At 37.6% G+C, this 27,522-nt stretch overlaps 1 protein-coding gene across 12 annotated transcripts in view; it reads left to right on the top strand.

Moving 5' to 3' along the window:
• RAPGEF2 (Rap guanine nucleotide exchange factor 2) overlaps nt 1-27,522 on the top strand; it is a 195,104-nt gene that overhangs the window by 131,116 nt on the left and 36,466 nt on the right. For 11 of the 12 annotated variants that reach the window (XM_037377687.1, XM_037377653.1, XM_037377669.1 and 8 more), the window contains 3 exons: nt 15,555-15,686; nt 24,994-25,171; nt 26,945-27,081. In XM_037377687.1, the coding sequence (XP_037233584.1) occupies nt 15,555-15,686; nt 24,994-25,171; nt 26,945-27,081 (447 nt within the window). The remainder of the gene's footprint in view (nt 1-15,554; nt 15,687-24,993; nt 25,172-26,944; nt 27,082-27,522) is intronic. The other variant, XM_037377697.1, reaches the window with a different exon arrangement.

The following is a 27,522-nucleotide window of genomic DNA, read 5'->3' as shown; positions in this document are numbered from 1 at the left end:
AATAAACTGTACTGAAGTGGTCTCCGCTCGGTGGGTTGCTTGTGAAAGCTGATCCTGTGCCCAGGAGCTGGAATTTATAGGAATGTTTCCCATTCCTTCCTAAACCCATGTTTGTGTGGGGATACTAGAAGGGCAGATGAAGGACAACAAATTGCAATAATTCTATGTGGGTGATGTTAAAGGTAAATAGCCCAATGTTAACATAGTACCTGACCCAAACAGTGCTGCTACCTAGTGCCTAATATATGTGAGATACGGGGTGGATATGAGTTACCACCTGGTTTTTTTAATATTTTAAATTTTTTTACTTTTTGGTTTTGCTTGGAAAAGATGAAGGATTGCAAACAGTTGCATTTGGTGAAATAATTACAGGATAGGATGAAATTTTGTGTAGGCGTTTATTGTAGTTTACACTTGTGATGCTGGACTTGGTTATTAGACTAGCAGTATATGGTAACACACAGAAATGTGGGTCCAGCCTTTGGCCAAAAGGCTTCATCTGTCTTTTTGGGTTGTTCCCAGTGCAGATGTGAAGATTGCTACCATGAACCAAGTTCACAGTATTTAGCTAACCTGGCATTCTCTACTTGGCCTAAACTTTGAACTGGTCAAAAAACCTAAAAGTAAGGGCATCAGTCTTTGAGATCCATGGTCTCCATTGCAAATGTTGGAGCACAAAATCCCAGCACGTTTAGTTCTCTTTTCATGAAAAGTGAAAGATTATTTTCCTAAATGGGGAAAATATTACAGCTTGGACTGGCTAGTTTTTTAGCCTTTCCTGAGTCCTGTGTTATTGTCAGTCAAGTTGATGTCTCCTGTAATACACCATTCCTATCAAAGTCTGTCTAGAGTGCCTTAAAAAGCCATCAAATAATTTATCTGCTACAAATTCCAGTAGTTCCTGTGCTTTGTGGTCCCTTTGCTGGGTAGCGGGTGGGAGTGTGAGTGCCTCTCCTTTAATTCAGAAGGGCTTTCTGATTTTTACTTACTTATCTTCTGAGTTCCAGTGAAGATAGACTACTGTAAATGCCAACAGAAATCTCTGAACCATTTGGCAATATGTGAAGATTTTTGCCTTGAATATGAAGATGGTTGCGACTCAGCTCGGATATATGCATACTTCCATGGCATTTGCAGCTTGTAATGGAGATGATGCTTCTTTGGACTGGGAATATGAAAACTGGTTTAACACCAGCCTTCTCTTTCAGTCCTAGTTTCTTGACTTGGATCAAGAGCCAATTGCTTTTCAAAACAGAGGAAAAGCAGGCTTGTGAGTTAGGGTGCAAAGTAGTGTGAAGTATTACATTATAGCTACGTTTAGTATCTGTTAATAAGCTAACAAATGCTACAGCAATTATAAAAAGTATCTGCATGTAGCACTTGTAACTTTCTACCTATAGATAACTTATTTCAGCTGTCCCAGGGCTGGCTGGTGACAAATGCCAATGTTTGGTGGCAGTAATGCATCCTCCTAGTAGGTGCAGTTACCTGATCTTCAGAGTTATACGGACAGCCAGGAGCCACACTGTAAACCCAGACAATAACACAGTGGTCGCATTTCTCAACCTGTGATTTCTTTTACTCAGCCTATAAATATGGCCTAATTTTTTCTGACTGCAGCCTGTCAGCATGCTTGCTTAAGAGCGTAGGTGCTTTGCACTGGGTCATTTGGACACACTGACTGGGTAGGATTGATTAGTTTATAGCTTGACTCCAAACTGTGACTTTGCAAGGAAGAAAAAAGGATTAAAGCTTTTTTTTTCCCCTTCTCTGAAGAATGATTTCATAAAAATGATGTCATGCTATTTTGTAGGTCTGCTCTCTTTGTATGTTTAGTCATGTTGGCTTGCTTTATAGTTAAAAATAGGCTTTTACTGTTTTGTGCTGCTGTTATTCCTGCAGAGCCAGGAGAGTGGGAGCTGGGTTGCGCTTTTAGGACTCCACACATAGCATTGTTTCCTAAATGCCTTTGCTGCTGTGTGCCTGCCAACCTACTGAATGCTGTAGGAGTTGCATGAGTGTCAGGAAGGTCTGACGTAGGATGATTTGAAAGGGCATGGTAATACCTGATAAAGAGAATATGACTGCAAATTGGACCATAAATTTAATATTGGCAGTAGTGGGATCAGTGGCTTGAAAATGGGGTGATGAAGGACATTCTACCTGAAAACTGAATGTATTTGGTTGTGGTTGAAAATAAAAATAATTTGAGATTTTGGAAATCTAAACTGAATTGTGGGAATTATTTCTTAGTTAGCTGTATCGTGGGCTTGCTGAACCATCAGTCCTGTTCTCACTTTAACTCAACTACAATTTTTGTGCTTTTGATGTGTATTTTTTTCTTACATGTAAGCAGCTAAAGGCTCTTCAAAACTTGCATTGGACACACTCTGCCTCTGCTGTTTCAGTGATCAAGGTACAGCTTGACCTCTAAATCTTAATGTTGATAACAGGCTAGGAAAAATATATCTTCCAAATACTTGGCAGGCAGTAGCTCCTTACTATTCTGGATTGATCACGAAAGAGCCAGATGTCAGACTTGGATGTGTCTCCCTGGCGTGCTTGCCTTTTCAGTTTTGAGCCACAGCACTAGTGGATTTTTAGCTAGGTTTTTTAGCTTTTGAATAAGAAGCTGACTATACAGGGATTTTGTTTGAAGTATCCATAAATAATGTAGAATTATCTTTTCTCTGTTGTCCTTGCTTTTAAGGAACCACGAGGAAAAGTAAAATGCATGAAATTATGGATTTTGGAGCCTTTGTAAAGTGTGTTTTAATTTTTTAAGTAACTTGGCATCTGCAAATGGTGGTCCACTGGAGATTTTTTTTTTTTTTTTAAGGTAAAAGAGAAGATTTGTACCAATTCTATTAAAAGTGAAGCTGCTTACAGCTGTAGGAGCAGAATAAAAAGCAAACTAAAATGAAAACACTGTTGGTTTCTGTTACTAACTGTAGCAGTCTAAATGCTAGGTGTACCTCTCCTTGCCTGTTGGTGTATGACTTCTGCAAACATTTTCTGTGCTCTCACTCCTGGAGTTTGTCCTGTTCAGTCTTGCTCATTTTCCAAATGGTAGATTCTTTTACTTGATCTTACGGGGATTTTTTCAGTTTTGTGAGAAGACAGGGGATGTCTTGCATTTCAGGGAAGAGGATTTCAGGTATTTTCATTTAGCAGAGAGTTTCCAGGGTGCCTGAATACAGCTGCTATTCCTAAATAAATGGATACTAAAATGTAGTTTCAAACCAGTGGCATGAATGTCAGCATAGTATACAGAAAATCTAGTTATCTACCTCTTTCCTGTTGAAGGAAGAGGTTGTTTAGACAGTTAAATGTCACTCCTACACCTGCCACTTCCATTAGTATTGTACATTACTATTCTTTCTATGATGGTGGTACCTAGGGAAAACTAAAATTAGGAATTCCTGAGTTACAGTAACATGATTTTTATTTTTTAAGTGGAGGCTCAGTGTTTCAGCTGGGGTTTTATTCAGTTAAGCATGCAGAGATAACATGTTTAATGTAGGAAGTGACTAAAATGTCTACCACTTTTGTGAAAGTAAGTAACCTTCTTAAGCTCTTGCACCATGGGGTGCTATAGAAAAGACCATTCTAGCGCTATCATAAATCAGCAGTTAAGATTTGACTCTCAGATTTTCTGGTTATTGCAAGGTGACCTGATGCAGTAGGTGATGTACATGCACACATCCTGGGTCTCTATAGCTTATCTTGCAGTAGGTGGGAGAAAAAAAGATGAACTTCACTAACTGTAGTTGTTGAACAGCTTTCAGTTACTGTCCTAGTATTTTGAGCTGATATCTGTGCTGGTCGTTTTTCTGCCACTTGGCAATCTCTGATATAAAATCTCTTCCTAAATAAACATCATTGAAATATGTCGTGGTGTCAGGAGAATGTAAAAGTTGCTACGTGGATTGTGGTTTTTAATATCCTGTTGACCCAAGGCCGGAATAAAAGGGATGTTTGAAACTCCGTGTGCACACCTGCACAGGCACAAATAGGTAAATTTCTGGAAGACACGTCTGAATGCCAGCATTTTAAGCAAAATGACATGGTGCTTCAGTCGGCAATGTCTCCTTGTCCCAAAGCAGGCTCAGTGTGGGGCTGCCTTGGTTTGCTTATCTTGTGAATGTTGTGGACATTTGTAAAAATTAATGATTTTTTTTTTAAAAAAGGGATGGGGGCGCACAGCTAATTGAATTTAGCATTTTAGATATTTAGATATTAGAGTTGTAAATAACTGCCACAGACTACAAAGAAGAGGTCTGCTGGTTGTTTCAAAATTCAATGGAGATATTAATATGGAAGATGCTTCTGTGTTGATCTGTGCAAATAATTTTAAGTGGCTTTGCACAGTTGTTGCTGCACTGTGCTCCAGAATTTAGGGAACATCTTTGTACTTGCTACAGACTTTTCAATAAAAATAAGAAAAATGGTTCTTTACTTTTTCCTTTACTATGATTACAGTGAGCACACACAAGTAAGTCTTTTGCCCAAACTAGTAAATATTTGTAGTAGTTCAAAGAAGTTTGAATCTTGTTCTGTGTGACAGAATAGAAACTCTGGAGGCTATTGGGAATGCATGGTGCCGCATACAGTTATAAAATCTTACGTCAGTGTGAAAATTTTGCACTAATTTTCTTTGGCCACCATATGAGGAAAAATGTAAAATAGTATAGCAGGCAAATCTGGGGGTGTTACAGCAACATTCACTGCTGTTATATTGCCATGGCTTGAGTATGGTTGCAATTTCAAAACCCGTAACATGAGGAATAAAGCTGTTTGACTAGTAGGCATGTTAGTATAGCATTAAATAAAACACAGATAAAAAAAAATTCATTGTAATGTTGCAAAATCTTACAATAGCCCTGTATAAAGAGAAATACTTGTAATTTACAAATATTTTGAGTTGTCTCATTGCTGTGCTATTTTTACATTATCCCGAAAAACAGTGAGTTGTTACCTGTATTACTACGTAATGCAAATGTGAAACATTTGTACTCTCTGCACTGGTCTCAGAAGTATTACCTATAAATTTTATGATGTTTTTAGGTAACCTTTCTCTTAAAATTCACCTTATTTTAGAAATAACATTTGCTACCTCTTTTGACTAACTTTTTTTTTTTTTTAAATTGTATAATTGATTTGAAATGCTGACTGTTATGCAATTAGCAATCTCAAACCAGTGATTATGGTAATGCACATTTCTGCTTTATGATACAGAATGCTACAATCAGAATATTCTTAAAAACAATGTGTGGCAAGTGCTTTGATGTCCACTTGTGTGTTGAGATATACATCTTGTAATACTGCAGTTCCTCAATTTTTTTGTTTGAGGTGAAGCAAAAGTGTGCATCTTTCACTGTCAGACAAGGAAAATAGAGGCAAGTTTCATTAGCAAGCACATGGAAAACAAGCAGTCGTGGTGCATGATTTCTTATTTGGAGCCAGTCATTAGCAGAAGAATTATGCATTTTTCTCTCTTATCACTTAAGTTACTGAAAATCAAAGTCATTGTATTAACAAAAAAACACCCACTTTTCTCATGACTATTCCTTCATACTGTAAAGCCAAGATAATCCTTTAGTTAAAACTCCAAGGGTGGCATTGACATGGCTGCGGTCATCCGACTTCAAACAAAATTTCTGTTTAATTGCTTGTGAATAGTCATGTCTCTGTTTAGATTTTCATCAACTTTCTTTCAATTAATCTGTTTTTTTATAGAGTAAGACTCTGTGTACAAATGGAAATCTGCAGGTTTTGCATCTGTGCACAGCAACTCCCTACGTATCTATGTCTTTTAAAAATATTTTCCTTGAACATGTACAGAATACGTAGATCTTTATGGAGAAACTACCACTAAGAAAATCTAAAATGTTATTATGTTAATCATGTTGATTTTTGTCTTTTTTCCTCTTTTGGTTAGTCTGCTTCTGAATAAGTATATAAAAAAAACCCCAACAAACCAAAACCCAGGCTCGCTTCAGTTTTTTCAACTTGGAGGACTGACATGGGTCTGGAAGGGATTTTCTGCGTCACTGCCATTACACACTGTTGTACAGCACATTCATACCTTTACCTTCGATTTGAAAGCCTTCCCTACTGCAGCTCCTGTGGAGTATGGTTTTGAGAATCTCTGTGGATCATAGATACCAGCCTCCTTTCAGCTTCCTGCTCATTAGGCTTTACACCTGCATCGCTTTCTACTGGAAAGATTTCTTTTTCCTCTTTCCTGTTTCTAGCTAGTGATCATGCCCTCACTCAGCTCGGGCTGAATAAGCCGTGCTCCTCTTGCAAATACTAGTTTTTCTTCTGATAATCCTGATAGTTCTTCTCTGACTCTGTGTATATGTATGGCTTTAAGTCCATCTTTGTTGAAAACATCCAGCTGGGAATGGACACCACATTTCCACATAAGGTCTTCGCTGGGGCCATGGATAAGTGATCTCACTGGGGTCTCCTGCTGCTGCATCACCTTAACAGTTTGGTCAGCTTCTAATTAGCTGATACACTGAAACTCTTCACAGTCATTTCTGATTATGAGTTTCCAGGTTCTTGGATTTTGTCTCAACGTGTGTGATCTCACTTCTTCTCTTACTCCATTGTATTTCTTTTAGTCCAGGTAGAAGTCATCGTATGCTCACAGAACAGTGTCGTGCTCATCTGTGGTACCAGTAGTTTCTCTTTGCACTGTGATACCAAGCAGGTTTTACCAGCATGTTTGTTTTTTCCCCCCACTTGTAAAGAGGGGAATCCTACAATCTTTCCTATATCTATTATTTTTCCTATCTCATCTTTAAAATATAAAAATTACTTGGGTAGCCCTTACCTTAGTTTATTTTTTTTTAATTCTAGAATCAATTCATCTTGATTTCTTTTACTACTGCTAGTTCAAGTGCAGTAAAATTCAGTGCTGTAGTTCAGTAGTAAACTGCAGTAGTTCCAATTAAACAGCTGCAGTTCAAAGCTGATATGTCCCTTCATGAGTGTTTGAAAAACTTAACCAAGCTTAGTTAGATTGGCTAGACTGCCGTAATCGTGGGATGAAATATTTTGTGATTAGGTGTCAGCAACACGTGGTGCAAGAATGCCCTGCTAATGGAAAAAGCTTCAGCACTTGGAATCATGTACATGCCATAGGTCTTTGCTTTAACTGTTTAAAATGTGCCCAGGTAGATGTTTTTACTTTTGGGCTGCACTCTCTAGTTGTCTGTAGTGGTTTTCAATCCTGAGTGGCATTTTAAAGCTGAAAATAAAATCTGGTTGGAGGTGCCATCAGTTTTACCCCTGCTGGTGTAATTGCTCTTCAGCATCCCCCATGTCCACTTGTTAGACTGCTGCATAAGAAACCCAAAATGAGTCTGCATGTGAGTTGTACTTGAGCATTCCCTTATTTATTTAAAATTTCCTGCAGGATTTAAAATACCTTGCTTGAAAATGTTTGAATTAACATTTCCTGTAAACATACGTGCCCACATAAAGTGTTCTTGAACTTTTTTTTTTGCTTTTACATCCTTAGGCATAAATCTTTTGTCTGGCTTCCTGTGGAAGCAAAGTTTGTGAAGCAAAGTTGGAAGCAAAGGTTCTCTGTTCCTTCCTCTCCCACAGTTAGTTATAACAGGCCAAAGAGTTCAAAATTTAACCTCGTAAGCCTCCAAAAATCCCGAAAGTAGGCCGTTCAGTTTCTAGCCCAGCAGTAGTTCTCAGCATATTAAACACCCAAACAGCCACAAGAGAAAGTATTTAGGAATATCTAACTGTGGGAAAAACATCAACTGGAACATGCATTATGTTAGTATGAAAATCAGTTGTTCCCAAGAGAGAGATCTCTGCAAAGCCAAGCTTTATTAATTTTTTTGTCCTCCACGTCTAATGCTTTTAAATAATGGAGAGCTTTTACTGAAGTTCAGTGGTTGAGCTCATTTTCTACGCTCCTACCCTAGAGATATTTCAGAAGTCAATTGAAATGCCTCAGAACGGTCTTTCCTTCAGCTTAAACTGCAATCATCAAGTGCCTGTCCCTAGCTGTCAGTTTTCATTATGTAGATCTCCACAATGTGAATTTGCTTCCCTGTTTTATGCAGTGGTTTTGGGGAAGCGGTTAGTTGGTGTGCGGGCGTGGGCTGTGCCGGCGCTGTTATGCTCTAAATGCAAGGGAGCGCTTGGGGGGCCTGGTGAGTGTGTGGGCATGGAACGCTGGAATGGAGATTTTGCTTTTCACAGTAGTTCAAAGCGACTAAGGAATGGGATCTGATCTAAATCTGAGTTGCTCACTTCATGAAACAAAACAGATAAATAAAAAATACCAGATACTTAATGAAAAAAGACGAGGCAGTCCTGACTGTCCTGCGTACTCTCTCTTTTCTGCAAGGTGTCACTCCCACTGCACTGTTTGGGAAATATTTTATCCAGACCATGTTTCTCGGTGTGGTTGAGGTTGTCAGAGAGTTGTTGGTAATTAGATGGATATCCACAGTCAAAACAGTTGTAGGACAATCTTTTTAGTTTGATCCCTGGAGCAGAACTGCTCTGATTTTAAAACCACCACAGATTCTGTGTTTTAGAAGTACTAAATTATCCTTTTTTGCCCAATGAAAAAGTTACACATTTACCGCTTATTTTCTGAGACAGACTTCTGAGCAAAGTTCTAAATAAAAATATTCTGATCTTGCAGATTTCTTCTGTTCATTGCAAATATGTTAGAATGGTTTGAGTTCAGAATGTCAAAAACCCAGAGAGAAGAGCTTTGGAAAATTGTTTAGCATTATTTAGTTCAGTTTAGTATGTTTTAGTTCAAATCCATTCTGCTTTTTTCTCTTTTTTTTTTTTTTTCTTTTTTTCTTTTGTGTTCTTGGTTCACAGGCACTGTAAATGCCTGTATGATACAATTTTTCCTTTTTTTTTTTTTAACATCATTTGACCTGTTGTCAATAAACAGACACTCATGTTTGCTGAAGTAATGATGTGTTTATGCCATATTTCCTGAAGGCATATATATTTGAATATAAAATGCTGCGTTGAATCTGTGACGCGAACCTTGTCAAAAGAAAAAGCAAATACTAGCAGATCTGGTCCTAAAACAGAGAAGGTAGTTAAATAAAAATGGGCGTGTGTCAGTGATGAATTTCGTACTTTTCCTTTGCACAGAGTTGTCCCTGAGAGCTTTTCCCTATTCCCCAGATACCCATTTACATTTCACCACCTCTGTCCCTCTGCAGAAGTCAATAATCCTTCAAGCAAAGGATAATTACGTTCAATGTGTTAAATGCTCATAGGATTACCTGCTGAGAGCTACAGGATATACAGTAAGTGGCAGTCACTGTGTGTTTTTGTAAGGGAAACAAGATGAAGTTCCTTTGCACTCGCTCTGTCTCTCTCTCCCTCTGAGACCTGCAGGTCACATTGCATTAACTTAAACTTCTGACTAGTTTTATGGGGGGCTACCTATACCAAAGGATCAGTGGAGGAACATACGAAGAGCTTGCAGAAAAGATTCTTATAATGCTTTTTTAATTAGAGGTCTTCTGCTATGAATTTTGTCTAAGAACAACTGCTTAACACAGCAGTATACCCAAATGCAATATTCTCAGAACATGGGTTGTGTCTTGTGTTGTAGTCGAGATGAAGAACATTTCTAAGTGTAGGTCTTCATGAAGTTTGAGCCACGGTTTCACATAAAGATGTGTATTTGGGGAAAACCTGGAGATTCAAAATACATGGGATACTATTGTATAAAGTGAATGATACACAGAAGACATAGTTGAAGTCAGAAGGTTTTTATTTAACTCTTGCTGAAGTTTTCAGAGAAAATATATGGAAACCTCTTGATATTTTTCATCCTCCTTAGTACAAGGAAACCCTGCTTCCATAGGACTTGCATCCTAACTTGAACTGTATATAATTCAAACTTTTATTGTAAATTTAACTCTGCACTGGACATGTCAGCCTGCATCATCACATCTGTTGACAGAGTCAATGGAAATTACTTTATTATTCTGTAATTACTTATATTGACTGCTGTGCTGTAAATCACTGGACCATGAAAATGTTTTCCTTGATGTCTCTCTTGGTTACTGAAAGAATTACGTTGAACTAGCATGTTGATGAATACCCACCATTATTAGAAGTATTTCTTCCCTCAGTCATTAAATATCATTAAGTCTGGGTGTATCCTTAAAACACATACAACAGACTTATAAACATTTAATATAAAAATGAACATGTACATAAAATAGTGAAATAAAATGTTACTGAATTGATGGGTTACTGAAGAATACTGCGTTGGCGATGTACACGCTTCTAGTGCAATAAAAAATTTTAAATTTCTATCTTAGTGGGGAAAAATGGGAAAGACTAAGGCATAATATTTATTTGGCTGCTGTTGTTCTTCCTTTACAAAAAGATACAGCATACCAAAATAACTTTGTTGCAGTTATTTATTTAGATTTTTGGGACTAAATGTGTCATCTGTAAAAGAAATAAATAGCATATTTCTTTTTTATTATGGCGGGTTTTATTATTGTATTAGTGAAGACGTACTACAGAATAAGCACTTAGATGTATGTGTTTAGAAGCTGAAGAATTGGTGTTTGCGTGTGTTTCTTTAATTTCAGAAGGTGGAAATAAAGGCTATAAAGGTGATATTTCACATTTTCTTATGTCTACTGTACTTGCTTGGTCTGTCTCAGGGGCACTGAATTACCTATAGGATTGTTCAGTGGGATCTGCAAAACAGAATGTCACACTTTTTGCTCTCTTTAATTCCATCTTTGTGCAGATGTACTTCAGTCACTTTACAGGCTTTATAAATCTTTCATAAAGTGCTGACTGGCCTTCAGTAGAAGACCTTGTTTATAAAATGCTTACTGATATGTTTGCTTTAAAATGAGTGATATATTGGAGCTCTGCAACCAAAATTCTTCTTGTATTTTAAAATTACATTCTTCTGTCTGTCCCGCTGTTGCATTTATACTTGTTTTCACATATAATTGCATTTATAAAACAAACCAAAGAAACCCTCACAACCAAAAAACTACAGAACAATACTACTTAAATGAAGTAAAGGGGTGCTTTTTTGGTATAATTTCACTCATTTTTTTTGCTGTTTTCGTAACTGTTTATGCTGTATCTGAAGATTTTAATTTCTTGTCCAGTAAATATTCTGAAAATATATTTTAAAATACTGTATTAGTAGAATAAGCCCAATGATTTCTTGAGTAGAAGTTGCAATAGAGGTTGCCTTTTGTTATACAGAAAGGCATGCTGTAGGGTCAGAGAAAATCATGATGTTCTCAAAATAGGAGGAACATACTCAGAGCAAAGTAATTGTTAGCTTTGCATGCATAAAGCGGTGACTCATTTTGAGGGTGGAAGTAATAAAATGTTGCTTTTGAGATAGGAAGATGTGATAGGGTTTAAGGTATTGTGCAGTTCAAAATGGAGATATGTCTTTATCCTTAAGATAGTTTCACATAATTGTTTACGTTTTCTTTTTTATTTTTTTAGGGTTTTCAAGAAGTAAAAATTTGGAGATCCCAGATAGGCTGTTTTTCCTCTGGTTTCTATCCATGTGTGTAAACTCTTGTATGTACCCATGTATGCTCACTTATTAAGAGCTACATGTATAATTATAAAATACTGGTTTGATATCTATCAAATTAGGATTAGGTCTTTGGAGTTACTTATGTAATCGGTTCATGTTTTGTATTAAAAACTTTTGTCCCCCTATTTATACTTCATTAGATCTATGCATATGCAGCCTTACTGTTTCTCACTTAGGAAGTTTGTCCTGAAAATAGGTTATCAGGACAGTTATCTGACCTTTTTAATGACTGTTAATTATTTAATGTAGTTTATGTATAATGTATTTTGAAACTGTATTTTCTTAAGAACAAATTCTGCATTATTTTTCTAAATTACCCTCCTATATTTTCACTCTGTCCGTTAGGTCTTTCTTATGCTGTGACTCTTAAGTGTTCAGTAATAAAACCTAAGAAATATTGTAGTTGTTGGCTTCAACAAAGCTGTAGCTTAGTGTTGTTGCCAAAAAATAAGATAAAATATAAATATATTAGGTATAAAACATATAAATATAAAATAAGATAAAATATGCAAGTTGCTTTTGATCCTTATTACCTTGAAAGGCTCCTTAAAACTAGCCATCATTTAATGAAAATGGAAAACAAGATAAAAATTACTCCAGTTCTGTTGCTGTTTGTGGTGTCTTCGGTCTGTGATGGGTGACGTTACTGAGGCAAAGGCTGTGTCCCTTGGCTTTCTCATACTGCAGCATGGGCCGGAGGATGAAGCGTGTGCTAGATCTGGCCTGTGTGCATTGCACGGGCTTTACTCATGAGTAAAGTTAAGCCCCATAAAAGGGAGGGGTGGAAGGAAGGTGGCGTTAATTTCTGACGAGTTCTCCTTACGCGGCTGCGATGGATGGGCAGTACCTCCGCGGGAGCCCCCAGCGGCCCGCGCTGCCCCTGAGGCCCTGGCGGAGGGATCTCCCTGCCCGGCCCGGCCCCGCGGGCCCTGGGCTGTGGTTCTGCCCCTGCCCAGCCCAGGGGGCAGCGACAGGGCGGCTGGGGGGCACTGGCCCCGCCAGGGACAGCCACCGCCCTTATGTAGAAGACTTAACCACTGTTGTTCTTCATTGTCATTGGTGCTTTACTTTTTTCCCCATTGTGTACAACTCTGTACGTTAAATATTTTAAATAACAGCATGTGACTAAGGTAGAAATGCATGTATTTCTCACACACACTTTTCATCGAGCTCACAATTTAAATGTTTCAGCTTATTTAATTTTTGTATTTATTTTTTTCCCATAACTTCTCACCTTAACTTATTTGGGGGTAGGGTAGTTGAAGTGGATGCTGCTGTCAGGCATGTAACACAGAGACGTAGTATTTTGCAAAGCTGTGAGCATGTGCTTTCTGCTTGTAAATAGTCCTGTTTGATTAGGATCAAAGTGACTACTTAGGTTGCCCTAAGTAAAATGCCTGCTTCTGATCTTTTGCTGTCACCACTTGGCAAGTCCAGCTCACGCAGCGTGGCTTTGGCTTGAGGAGTTATTCTGAAACTGGTAATCACCAAACTTTCAGCTGATTGTAGCCAAAAAGAATTCAGAAGGCTTGTTTTTTGTATGCAACGTATTTCATCAGTTGTTGTGAAATCTCCTGCCTCTTCTTATTGCCTTTGTAGTAACAAAACATAAATCCTTGCTGTTCGTTTAAAACACTAAGTGCACTCTTTCTATTAAACGTAGCTTGATTTAGTTTTTTAACATATGAACTGGATTGGCTTTTATGTAAGGTTATTAATGATATTGCATTGATAAATAAATGCAGTTGTTAATGTCATGGAGATACTTGCAGGGCACTGAAAAATTTAACACATTTGGCTGGGTGCAAGACTGTGACACGCAGCTCCCTATGGAGTTAGTATTTATTTGGGATTGAAATAGCTATTACTGTATAAAATGTAAAACTCAAAATACTATATCTTTGTAAGTTATCATTAAATGTACATATCTTAATATGTTGGATTTCTACTTTGAAATCAACCTGGACTACTTTAATGCTAAGAGATTGTAATTTTAGGAATAGTCATTGACACATTACAAAAGCTGTGGTCATTCATTTACTATACATTCTACCTGTGGAATGTATACTTATTTGTAGAAGGCTCAAATAATGATAAGAAATGGATAAGTGGCCTGAATATCAGCGTACACTGTTAAGTTTTGTGATAATTCAAACATAGAGATTGAAAAGAGAAGTAACAGAGATAACAGATACTGTAACTAATGCACTCCTTAATGCTATATTCTTTCCTGGTATATCATCAACAGTGGTGAGCATAACTAGATTTTTCTGGAGGCAGCATACATAGCTGTGTATATTAAAGTACTGCTTTTGTTAATTGCCCTGTCTTTGTTGATTGGTGTATGAAGGTCAGCTCTAGCTCGGTGCTTGCTGAAGCTTTTTAGGATGTTATTGTCTGTTTCCTAGTTTTGTCCCCTCGTTCAGGTAAAATGATACGAAAGAATTGTTTAACGTGTAGCCATGTTTGCTGTCACTGATGCTGTCATGCTGTAATAAGAAAGAAATCCTCTTGAAGTGTATTAGAATGGGAAATAATGGTCAGTCTAAATAAAACTAAGGTTTCCAGTTGCCTGTGCTTTCACCACAAATCCCAAAGCCAAGGTTCTTTCAGGGCATGTTCCATAAGCAGATTTAAACTGGGCAAACAGCAGTAAAGTCATCTGGTACCTTTAGCTGTATAGAGCTAATCATTTTCTCAAGCACAGCCTCTTGTGACTTGCAGCTGACTTTTTTCATAATCTTTAATACTGATCGACGTATATATCTCAATGCTGAATGAGCCCTTATTTTCATTTTCATCCAGGGAGAACAGTAGTAGTGCCAAGGTAGCATTCATAACTGACGTGGATGGACACACTATGTATGACGTTACTGGAGCAAACACACCTCTGTAGAGAGTATCTACCTTGCCTGAGTTGAAACAAACAAAAAAAAAATGAGCCTAGTTGTGGGTTTTTTTTTTAATTATTGAAACATTTGTTACATATGAAAATTGATACATTAGCATACTTTTATTGACTAGCAGTGGGATGCAGGCATCTTGGGGAGAAGAGTAATTTGCCCCTGAAATAACATTTAAATATTTCTTCAGACAGCAAATATTTTCTTTTATGGAAGTTCACTTTCTGAAGTCTGGCAATGTTTATGGTTCTTAAAAGATTTTCATGGGAGCTGTGTGCATAAAGCAATAGTAAAAAGATATATCACAAAGCTTGGTAGATCATTCTTAAATGATCAAATATACTGTCTTGATTCATTCTTCAGCACCGCATGTGTGCAAACTTATTTCAGGATTGTAGCTCTGCAGTTGTATCAGTCTTCCCACATTTCCGATTTGCCATCATATTATTTGGTTCAAAGTGTAGTAGATAGCTCAGTGGCTTGGATTTTACTTGTCTCTAATGTATTTTGTCAACTTCAGAAGCAAAAGTTAGCCAAATCCAGAGCAGTGTGTTTGGTTTTTTGGGTTTGTTTTTGGTGGGGTTTTTTGTTTGGTTGGTTTTTTGTTGGGGTTTTTTTTTGTTGTTTTTTTAAAACTAGGTGACTTTACTCACTGTTAACCCCCACTTTGTGTGGGAAACCATTGATACTAGCACAATATTCGTATGTGCTTCAATGCTATTGAAACCCCATAGCAAGGTACTGAAGAGTTTTAGCATAAGGGTTATGCTTCATTGGTGTTTGTCCTCAGATATATGTTTTTTAAAAATGTCTTACATTTGCAGCAATTTGGTGATATTTTGCTGACCTCTGCATGAATTAAAAACCTAAAAACCTGGAAAACTCGAAACACTTATGCTGCATTCTCAAACCCCAATGGTTTTCTTAATACACTTGATACTGGCAGAGAGTAAAGTGTGACGTAAATGATTTGAATTCATTTTGCTGCGTATCTACCTCAAATTGTAATGATGCTTTTTCTGCTCCACCTATAGCTTCCTGCAGATTTCACAAAGCTGCACCTTACTGACAGTCTCCACCCACAGGTGACCCACGTTTCATCTAGTCACTCAGGATGTAGCATCACTAGTGATTCAGGAAGCAGCAGCCTTTCTGATATCTACCAGGTAAGACTGGAATGGATGCTGATGGGAGGTGCAATTGCCAGCAGTTTTGATGTTAATAGCTGAATGCCCATGCTGTTGACTATTATTAGTTTTTGTCTAAAGAAGCACACTACAGATTTCAATAAACTTGCTTTTTGTTTGAATTGTAAGAATTTCAGGTGTTTACCTGCCATATACTAGATCTGATGTTTGAAAACTGTAAGTAAACAGCACAGTGGCCTGATGTGTGTTGCCGTAGCTTGTCAGGATCCAAGTCAACAATTTGGAGATGTAGTGTTTAGCAACATTTCAGGTTTACGCTTCATTAATTTTGTTTGTACTTTGTGATTTTTGTGGGAGAAAATCTTCCTGTACTTCAGCACAGGAGCCAGTATGGCCTCTCCGGCAGATGTCTGTGGTGGGACCTAGGAGGTAACAGAGTTCTGCTCCCAGCTCCAGCACTGCACCATGTCTTTCTGTCTGATTTGCCATACATATAACAGCAGCTGTGATGAGAATTCTAAAACTATAGATTTAGGACCTTGTAATGTGAGGGAATTTTTTCTTGATGCTGCATTTTACAGTTCTTAAATGTGTTGGCTTCAAAATCTAGAATATATTCAGTGGCAGGGAGAAAAAAATGCACAGTGAGCAGCCTGTGCTGGCCTGACTTGAGGGCATATTCCAGTTTCCCCACCCTCTAGAGACCTGGTGCCAGCCTCTTTGTAGTGCTTTCTGTACTGACTGTCCTGGGAAAGATGGGGAGGTTGAACTGGTGACACTCTTTTCAGTTGTTACACTTCTGAGGGAGCTTCTTGTCATGAAGCTCTGTGCTCTTTGTTTAGAGCAGCTTGAATCTGGAGAGACTTACTGTGAAACTGAGCCAGAGGGTCCCTAGAGCACTTGGGGGTATGCATGCTTCCTCTAAATATAAATTGGAAAGAAGTCTGAAATAAAATAAAATGAGGAAGTCCACATCCTTCACTTGATGTTTACAGTTCTTGCAGTGTCAGAGGAGAGGTTTTGTCCTGATAGGAAAGTATAGCAATTTGTTACTTTGGGCACAGGGGGAAAAGAAAAGGAATCAAATCCGATTAAAATATTACTCTATCAAAACGATCATAAAAAAATTTATGACACCAATACTACTTCTCCATAAGGTACTGTTTACTAGAAGAGGAATACTCTTTGTTTGGGATGCTTCGGAAAATGCAAATGTAGCCATTTAAACAATGGGAAAAGCATCGTCCATACAAACAGAAGTTCAGGTGTAAGCATAGCTGTAGCATGTAATCTGCTTCAGGTGAATAAGCCTGTGGGCTTTTCTGTGGGAGAAGATAGGTTATAAAAGGGTCCCAGTTCAATTTAGATAGTAATTGTAATAATGCAAAGGTTTATTTTTGTGAAAAATGTCAAAGTAACTGAACACTTTAGGCATAGCATATGTCAGTCAAGCAGGTTTGTCAGAATTTCTTCTGAAACAAGGATTACTTTGAGACAGGATTTAGGTTTATACTGTGAGGGTGAAAAAGATGGAAAATCAGCTTTGTTCTTCAAGTCTTCTATAGATTTTCATACTTTTAATTCCAAAAGCTTTCACTTTAGCGTAAAAATAACAAGTACCTTTAGAGACACAGTTGTAGGTGGCATGTAGGTATAGTCATACAGTTACTCTCTAGATAAGTTGGAAATAAATTTTTGGAAAGATTTTCAGCAAAGCTTTCATAACTGTGTAAAGGATCACTGATTTTCTGGGAAATGAAAAAACCCCAAACAACCCACAACTATACTGAAACTTTAGAGAAATACTTCTTTAGGTAATCACCAACCTGGTGTGAGACTCCTATGATAAGTTTTGTTTGCAGTAACAGAAAAAACAGAACGGTTGGTGTTTGGTTAATGGTTTTCTGAAGTACTTAACATGGAGAACGTTTGCTTTTAAAATAGTCTTTTAAATTTAAAAAATAAAATCCGTTCTTGGTGATCTTAAAAAAAAAATTACCTGGTTTCTTCAATTTGTCTACAATACCTCATTTAAAGATGTCTTGGCAGAGATGTTTTGAGAACTGTGTAGTAGTACAATGGCAAAGTAATTGTTCAAATAGCCCATGTTTGTATCAACATTGAGAAATTTGAGCATGTATTGTGGAAAGTAACCCTATGGTTTTTGTTAATACACATACTTGAAGAAACATTAAGAAAATGAATGGATAAGTTCAGATGTGGAAACTGATAAGCTTCTTAAATTCTTGGATTTAACTTAATGGTACCAAGTATTGTTTGACTTAATGATTTCTCATATTGTGGTAAACCAAAAATTTCTGACCTCAGTTTCAGTCATAAAGGAATGTACTATAGCAATGTTAAGTTAAAGTACTGCCAAAAAAACCCCCACAACAAAATAAAATCGCTGTAATTTGAATTCTCTAGGGTCAAGTCAAGGATTAAATAAACAAATACTTTCCGAAGCGAAGATATTGGATCAGTCATTCTCTTTGTTGTTTGCTTTTTAGTTCTCTCCCAAGTGTTTATTCAAAAACAGTAAACCATAACCAAGTCATCTGCATGGTTGGTTGTTGTTTTTTTTTACTTCAAATTTAATAGGTCTTACACAAAGCTCAGTATCGTTGTTCCTTTGATTCTTATGTTCCGTATGTAATGGCATTTTTCTGTTCAGTCAGGTGGACTTTGTTCATTATGGCTAAGTAGAAAGCAATTATTTAGAAAGATTGCTGTCTTGCAGTTGATAAATAAAATAAGTGTTTGGGGTTTTTTTGTTTTTTTGTGGTTTTTTTTTTTTTAATTATACTGTTAGTTAGATCTTTACTGTTGAAATCTGAGGTAATGATATGTCATGTTTTGCATCTTAGTAAGTTTTAGTTCCATAGCCTGAGGAGCAGCTGTTTGCAGTGAAAATACGTTTGTGGCCTTTTAAGATATTTTTTTTTTAAATAAATCATGAAGCTGAATCTTCAGATGCTTTCAGCATTGAGCTGAGAATATTTCCATTTAAATATTAATGCTGTAACTAAATTTGTTTGCCAAATGTTGCACATGAAAGAACTTCTTTTGGGTGAGAGGTACTAACTAAAATAAAGAACCCTTTGTGCTTACCCCACCCCAGTCTCAAAAATATTTCAGGTGCCAATTAGTAAGGTCCTTAAATGTCGTTACTTTTATTTTAGGAATGAACTTTATGAACTTATTTGTTCATAAAGTGAGTAACTGTAGTGTGACTGGAGAGGAAGGGGGGATGCTGGATGTTAATAGATTGTGTGCCGGCTTGTATTTGCCAAGAAAAATACTTTGCTTCTGTCTTGTCTTGACTTGGCAAAGCAAATCATTCGCTGCTGTTTGTCATGTATGACTGCTCGCTCTTGCTTCTCATGCGTAGTTAATGCTTCCTAGATGGAAGCATATACCTATTCCTATATGCTCCTAAATGATTCCTATACCTGTCATGTATCTTACCAGCTGATGATCCCAATTTGAGAGCAAGGAGATTCAGGCCTGTGAATGCGTGTTATTCCCCCTCCCTGTTTTGAAAAGGTGTTGTTGTGTTGGCTCAGCTTTTTCCTTTGCCAGCCTTTCTTTGCCTTATCCTGTCCTCAGCCCCGTGGCTTCCTGCTGGCCCTGCGTGCCCTCCGGTGCCTGCCCGGATAGTCCTGGTGGTACAGGAAACCGGGAACATCCTTTACAAGACCCTCCCAGGATGTCTGTATTGCTTGGAAATTTTCAAGATGTCAACTTTGTTCTCTCCTGAGTCTGAGATGGTAACTCTGAGAAGAAAAGGCCACCTTCCAGAAAGTCTTCCTGAGGGAGCCCAGGCTTTTATCTCTCAAACCCGAGAGTGTGTGCAGCCTGCCCCGAAGTTGCTGTATGCCAAAGAAAGAGGTTATACCTTAAGATTAAGTCTGCCTTTGAGTGTATCAGCCTCTGCGGTGCAGGGCTCAGGGCGATGCAAGGGCATCTGAAACTGCTCAGGTAACTGTCCTGCTGAACTTCCCCACCCACCGTTTCGGCCAAGTCCAGTGCCTCATCACTCCTGGTGAGTTCAGGTCCGCTGACCTGTTCTGCAGTTCAGTGCCCAGAGCCCTTGTTCTGTCTGCTCGCACGTACATATGGAGTCACAGCAAATGCTGCTCTGTTTTGGGAAAGTGGCAGTGAGCTGGCAGTAGGGACGGACGTTGGTTGTGGTATGTGCTGTCTGGGTTGTTGAATCTTTCCATCTCTAGGGAGGAAAACTGCTCAGACTGACTCCTGTGACAGATGTGGGCTGCTGTGTTGTGAATTCTGTAGTAGATAATGGAAGAACAAATATGAAGAGAGAGCACAGTAAAAATCTTAGGCTGAAGGAGTTTTAAGGTATTGATGGCCATTTGCCCTCATGTCAGCAGAGAAAAAATAATTTTACTGCCTTAAATTTATGTTCGACTTGTGTGCATGTAATAATTATAATTGATTGCAATATATATGATAATTATTTAATAAATATATATTATAATTACATGGATTTAATTTCATAGCCATTTATTGATATTGTAAACTTCTACACAGTGACAGCTAATGTAAAACAAAGCCCCAGCCATGATTTAGCTCTGTGGCAAAGCTGGATCCAATGTGCCCTTGATATATTTCAAAGTAATGAGACCTTTGCAAGTAATTTCATGAGAGGTGTAGTGCCTGTGTTCTTGGTGTCTTGTATCAGTATCAGCTTAAAAATTAGGGAGTAAAAAAAAAAAAGAATGTGTTTGCTAATAGACATTCTTAATTTCATTTTTTAGTTTAGTTTTTGGCCTTTAAATTACAACTGAAAAATAAGGTGGGGTGTTTTTTTCTGTGCTGAGCATGGCTGCTTTGTTTGTTAGCTTCTTGGACTTAAGGACTGCACCAGACATATTTCTGGTTTGCACAACAAGTTTCTTCTTTTCTTTCTTTCTTTCTTTCTTTCTTTTTTTTTTTTTTTTTTTTCCTCCCCAGTGTTTTTCTCATGCATGTTTGGAGATTTTGATTTTGGATTGTTGATTTAGCTGGTGACATTAGCCACAAAGGAAATTTATTATTCAAAATGATGCTTCTTATTTTTTCTTAATGTTTCCTAAAGAAAGGAATTGGAATACAAATAAAAGTCTAGGCTAAAATATTCTGGTTTAAATACTAAGAAATAGTAGTCAATGTGGTTAATTTTAATGGTTTTCTATTTTTTTCTCTTTTTATTGTTATGACTAGCTGGAAGCTTTCTTCCCAGGACAGTGTTGAAAAGAGAACAGTAGTCTCCTAAGCAGTTCTCCAAGTCTTCCCACTTTCTTTCCCATAGTAAGGGTGGGATGTGTGTGTGCGCGGGCATATGTGAGATGAAGTAGAGGGAGCGTTACTTGGTTGTGTGAAGGTACAGATCTGTTGGATGAGCCAGTATCCCCCTTGACCTCCTCTGATCTTTTTCTCAACAGGTACACAAAAATTGTTTGGAGAAAGAAATAAGGCAGTAAAGGAGGTTATCTTCTTTTGCTGTTTGTGTAGTTCATCAATGCTCTCATTATCATGAAATGGTTTGGGGTGGGAGGGACTTAAAGATCACTTAGTTCCACCCCCCCTGCCATGGGCACTAGACCACCTTGCTCAAAGCCCCATCCAGCCTGGCCTTGAGCACTTCCAGGGATGGTACTTCTTAAGTCTGTCCCCTTATGTCAGTGTTCATGATGCCTCCAAAAATGCAAGACCACTAAAGCTAGGCTTAATCAGTTTCCTCCCATACCAGTTTGAAGGGACCTTCTATTTCCTCAGTGGGCCCAGTTGGACCTAAGGGGAACAAATCATAGGGTTGAGGTTTTTGGTGGTTTTTTTGTTTGTTTGTTTTGTGGTTTTTTTTTTTTATTATTATTTAAACCACGCCCCCAATCAATCAATGAGCCAAAGGCTAACTGAGAACTTATGCAAGGCTCTTTTACTTTACATGTTTTCCTAGTTAGTTCACGGTATTTTTTTAATTAGCTGTTATCACTCAAATCTAGAAGTGAGTTTGGACTTGGAGATCCTCAGCAGCTGGAGCAACCATTTTTTTTTTTGTTGGTACAATATTAGCTTTTATAGACACTGTTTAAAATGGGGCAGGTTCTTTTCAGGTACCAAATGTGAAATAACTCTTCTCCTCCGGCTTGCAAATGTCTGTCTCAGTCTCCTGACTTTCTTGTTGGTGATGTGACAAATAAAATATTAAGCTGTCACTTTTACGTGATTCCTTTGAAGCTTCAGCAAAGTTCTCATGCCATCTTTCCAACAGTGAAGAATATTTCTATTGCAGCTGGTATTCAGACTTTGGAGAGACATTGTTTTGTACATTTTTCTTACATGCGATCTCTTTAGATTAAGTGAAGCTGATTTCTCTTATTACCCAAGAAACAAAGGACAACATGCACCTATGAAAGCACTGATTTCTGGTTTGTATTTTATCCTTGATGACATGCCCTGAGAAGCTCTAAGCCTCGTGGCTGATTGTGGTAGGAATTCTGTCATGTATTCAGCTTGTGTTCTGGTTTTTCTCCTGCTGGGGTTTATAAGGAAGCTCCTACGCTCAAAGGAGCTAACCAAGGTTTTCCCTTCAGTCTTACACAAATACAGTGCTGTTGGTTCAGAACTAAAGGTGCCTGTGTGGACACACTCGATTTTTGTAACACACGAGGGAGTACAAAAGTGCACAAAGTAGGTGGGTTGTGAATTTTAATGTGTCAGCAAGAGGGCCTTGAATACTTAAATGTTATACTTGATGCTACTAAGGCTAAAGAAGCTATTTGCAATGGTTTTGTAGATAAATTGGTGCTTGCTTTTACCATGAAGACAGATCCAATTATTCTTAATAATGTAACAAAACTTTTTGCATTTATAAACAGGAGTCCTTGTGGCATTGAGGAGTTTGAATCTTTACTGGTGTGAAGCATATTGCCTATGTGGAAAGGCCACACTTGTGTTCCTTTGCTATCTTTCATAAGATCATCATGTTTTCAGAAAGTTGCTTGAAAAAATGTGTTGGTTTTTTTTCCTCAAAAGATAAGTTCTATTTTTAAAGGTATTTACAGTTAAATAAATACATTTTCCTACTACTCTGAGGATTGTTGCATTCAATTCTAAGCTGCTTTGTTGCAGTGGTTTGTATTTTTTGATAACTAGCAAGTTGGAAGTAGTTGCTTTATCATTCAGGTTTCTACAGTAATCTCAATTGTAAAAAAAAAACAAAAAAGAAGAAAGCTCTGTAAAAAGTGATAATCTTCATGAAATGCTTGTAGACTTAGTAGTATTTTGAAAGTATTTTCTGAATACAAAGTTGCATTTCATTTCAGTGTAAGAATTTTTTTTTAAATAGCATTGACTTTTCCTGGTAATAGAGCTTCAGCTTCTGTCCAGTTTTGTTTTATCGTTTTCAGACAGTCAAATAACTTGTCTTTTAGTAATCAGATTTTGAACATTATGTGGAATGTTCTCATGTGTGTTAGTACTGTGTGACTAAATTTAGTTCTGCATTAATTTTACTAACGTGCTTTTGAGAGAGCTTAACCTAGCAGGTAGGAGGGGTGCTTGTCAGTAATGGGAAGGTTTGCAAAATTGACTGTGAATTAGTCCCACTGTCACTGGAATTGTCACTGTTGGAGACTTCTGATTCTGACAGATTGGTGTCATAAGCTGTGTATCTACTGACTCATCGTCACTAATTTTTCCACCAGTCGCTTTTGATGAAGGCTATTTTAAAAGAGTAATTACAGCAACTATGTTAAATTATATCATAGGGAACGTACATGTTAAACACAGTAAGATTTGCGATGACGATACTGCTATCATGCTATTGTTTTTGTGATTTGTTTGTATGTCCGTAACACCTTCCTTTATCCTACTTAAAAAGTGCTCAGCATTTTTTCTTTTAAAAACCCTAAACCACTAAAAAGTGAGAATAATTTGAATATTGTGTAGGTGCTATTGCGATGCTTTTTATATTAATAAGACCCTGTTACAAAGCTTGTGTTGTGCTGCAGGACAGAAGCATTTAAGAATGCCACTAGCTGCCCTGCTCAGCCTCCAGCCATATGCTACTGTTCGTAAGGTGACAGTGTATAATGGCATTAAAGTAACAGATGTCAGCCACAGCTAGTGAGGCAGGAGTAGGGAAGGTGATTCTGTGAAAATACCAATGTAATTTATCTTACCTTCTCTGTGTTTGGAGGGTGACCTAGTTTTGGGTGTTTTGGTGTGGCTTTGTTTGTTTGTTTGTTTGTTTGTTTGTTTGTTTTTTCTACTAGTGTGAGACAGATCGATAAAACAGGCTTTAGCAGCTATGTTTTAAAGTAGAGTGAATGCATTGTGTACTTCCAGTCTCAGAGACAAACCAGCCCTGTAAGGTCTGTGAAACTTGATTTCTCAAGCCATGGCTTAAAACCTGCTCATTAGAAGCTTGCATTTCCTTAAAAATTGTCATAGCTGAGCCGTGGCAGCTGCTGTGGTATTAAGTCAGGTTCTGAGAAAAAGCAGTTTTAATAGCCATGACAGACAAATGTTTGTGGGATTTATTAAGTGTTTGGTCTTAAAACCGCACCATTAAAATCTATGTACCTTTAGTGCTATACTAATGACCTCAGGCTATATATGGACTGTGTTTTCCTTCATTTTAATAAAAATTTGAGTTAGGAGGTTGAGTTTGGCAGATATTATGTGTAGTCTATCTGTGGTGTTTAAACAGTGACTTTGCATTTTTTCTGCATCTGTAAATTCTTGTACAGTTTATTAACAAATGAAAGCCATATTTAACTGTGTTCAACTGGAACTGTAAAAGAAAAATAGTCCTGGTTACTGGGAGATAGCAAAATTCCTGTAGGGTTTTGAGGCTGGAATTATTTCCCAAAACCGTCTACTTAAAATTACATTGCATTTCCAATTTGTCTGAAAATGTAAAGTTGGGATGGGAACAGAAATTGTTTGAAATGAACTGTTTATTTAAAAACATTACATTCAGTTAATATTCCAAGAAATTGTTCCTTGAAATATAACTGCCTTCAATTCCCTGAAGACCTACTGATTAAATCATGTCTCTTGGATCCCGTTTACATGTGGCTGACTGAAACAAGTCTTAAAAGCCCTGTATCAACAGTGGGTTTGGGTTGATTAGCTGTTAGTTCCTTTGAAAAGATATGTAAAGGAAAAAGCAATATCCAAAATATCGAGTGAATCTGAGCGATGTTGGGTGATAGAATTAATTTCTGTACATTTAACTAGATAACTGAGCAGTGAAGAACACATTTGAATGTTTGTTTGTTGGTTTTTTGAAATTGTTTATACATTAATTTAGGCTACAGAAAGTGAGGCTGGTGATATGGATCTCAGTGGGCTGCCAGAGACAGCAGTGGATTCTGAGGATGATGATGATGAAGAAGACATTGAAAGGGCATCAGATCCTTTGATGAGTAGGGATATTGTTAGAGACTGCTTGGAGAAAGACCCAATAGACAGGACAGATGATGACATTGGTAAGTATTGCTGTGTAGTAAAATACTGTCAAACTTGTTCTCCTTCACAAAAAACCAACTAACGGACCCCAAACCTCAAACTTGGAACATAAGGTTTTATTTTAATCATTGGCTTTTGTAGTTGGTAGGTTTAGTGTTTGTTCTGTAAGGTGATTCATAAACGCCATAAATTCAGTCAGTGAATTGCTACAGCCAAAGAAGAGGAAAACACACGTAATGTAGGTGAAAACTACTAGCTGCTGGCCCTTTTGATCTCAAGCTTCAATTTCTAATTGATATCAGAACTGGTTTAAGAAGTTACATCATTGTGTACTAGAAAACAGAACCTTGGCAAAGTCAACATTAATGTCAACACTGGATGCTTATTACATTAAATTTTTTAATTGTAAGTTGTGATGTTGTGTCTGTTTTTAACTAAAGATAACATTTGTATTAAATATTGGAGCCATTAAGACCTTTATGTAAATGTGCCTCTAATCAAACTAATTTGCAATGTTAACATCCAGGTTAATACACTGAAAGCAAAGCAGATCTAGAATTCAAATTCTTACAGTTTCTAATCTAATCTGTTTCACTGGCTGAATTTTAATTTTTTTTCTTTTGTCAAAGTATGACTAAGTGATGATTAAGGTTGATTATCATATGACTAAGGGAGCATCTCTTATACGAGGAAAGTCTTGAGAGAGCTGGCACTGTTCAGCCTGGAGAAGAGAAGGCTCAGGGGGATCTCATTGGCGTGTACAAACACCTGGAGGGAGGGTGTAAAGACGACAGAGCTAGGCTCTTCTCAGTGCTGCCCAGTGAGAGAACCAGAGGCAGTGGGCACAAACTGAAACACAGGAGGCTCTGTCTGACCTCCAGGAAACACTTTACTGTCACTGAGCCCTGGCACAGCCTGCCCAGGGGTGGTGGAGAGGTCTCCCTCCTTGGAGACACTCAGAAGCCATCTGGACATGGTCTGTAGACTGCCCTGCCTGAGCAGGCGGGTTTGACCAGATGACCTCCAGAGGTCCCAACTTCAATCATTCAGTGATTCTGAGTAAATAAAAATTTAGGAAAAAAGGTGGGATCTTATTGACTACTTTCAGTAGGTTTTTTAGATCAGACTGAATGGAAAAGTGTCTAGCATTTAGGCCATGTAATCCGTCAGCAAAACTACTAAGACAAATTGAGTTCTGTAGTTACAAACAGTGTAAAAAAGGGAAATATGAGAGAAGTTCACTGTTGAGTACAAGTGCAACTCCAGTGCATGCAGAAGACCGAGCAGCAGTAGTCACCTTTAAGACAGTAATCCTGTCTAGGCCGTCTGAGGGGTACTTTATGAATCTGTCAGATGATAATCAAGTACAATTTACTGTTAAGTGTAGCCTAGGAAGGGATAGCTTTGCCAATGAACTTGTTCGGTTTTGTGAAATTTATGTTCTTAATGTCTTGCTGTGTTTTATGTAGTCCTATCATAGTCTTAAGGGAGCTATTGCCCTGGCTAGAGTATTACAAACATCATTGGTTGTATTCAGAGCTCTGGGTTACATTACAATTCTCCCATTATGCTGACTTTTACTTTGCAGGGCCTCTATTGATGATATGACCAGCCAGTCTGTGTCTGCGAAATACCCAGTAATTACAACAGGCCACTGTACATGATTTATTAGTATACAGAAACGATTGTGCAGCATTTTAGCTTAAGTAGCCTCAGGCATCTTGCTGAAGAACTGTCTTTACTGTGCTTTGTTTTTTTGACATGCATGACTCAGTGGGCTTTTTCTCCCTCAGAACAACTACTGGAATTCATGCATCAGTTGCCTGCTTTTGCCAACATGACAATGTCAGTGAGGAGAGAGCTCTGTGCTGTAATGGTGTTTGCGGTTGTGGAGAGAGCAGGAACTATTGTACTAAATGATGGGGAAGAGGTCAGTAGAAGTTGCTTTTGACTCTCCTAATACACCAAACATCCCAGATTCCATAGGTTTAAGTTTCCCTTTTGTTGCTTAAAACTTAATAAAAAAAAAAAAGTTAAATAAAAAAGTAACATTGAGCAGGTAAATTAACCCTCTTTTTGTTCTGGATTACTTTGGAAGCTTTTGTTTAAGCATTCCTGCAACATTTCTTATACAATAAAAGCGTAAGAAAATGTTCTTCATAATGTACCAAAGGCTTTCTGCTTGTTGGAGCTCATTTGGGGAGTTTGTGTCAGTGTTTAAGTGGTATTTTAAAGCTTGCTTTCTTTCTTTGTTTCCTTTAATTTTTTTTACAATCTTACATAAGCTCTTAACATTAAAGATAAATTTAAGATCCCAGTTTTCTTGAGCTGGAAATAGTTGTACTTTTAAGGTAAACCAACTTATAAATGT

This window comes from Falco rusticolus, chromosome 1 (genome assembly GCF_015220075.1).
Source record: "Falco rusticolus isolate bFalRus1 chromosome 1, bFalRus1.pri, whole genome shotgun sequence".
NCBI classification, from domain to species: domain Eukaryota; kingdom Metazoa; phylum Chordata; class Aves; order Falconiformes; family Falconidae; genus Falco; species Falco rusticolus.
The sequence above is the reverse complement of the archived record's forward strand: the minus strand, read 5'-3'. Positions and strand labels throughout refer to the sequence as shown.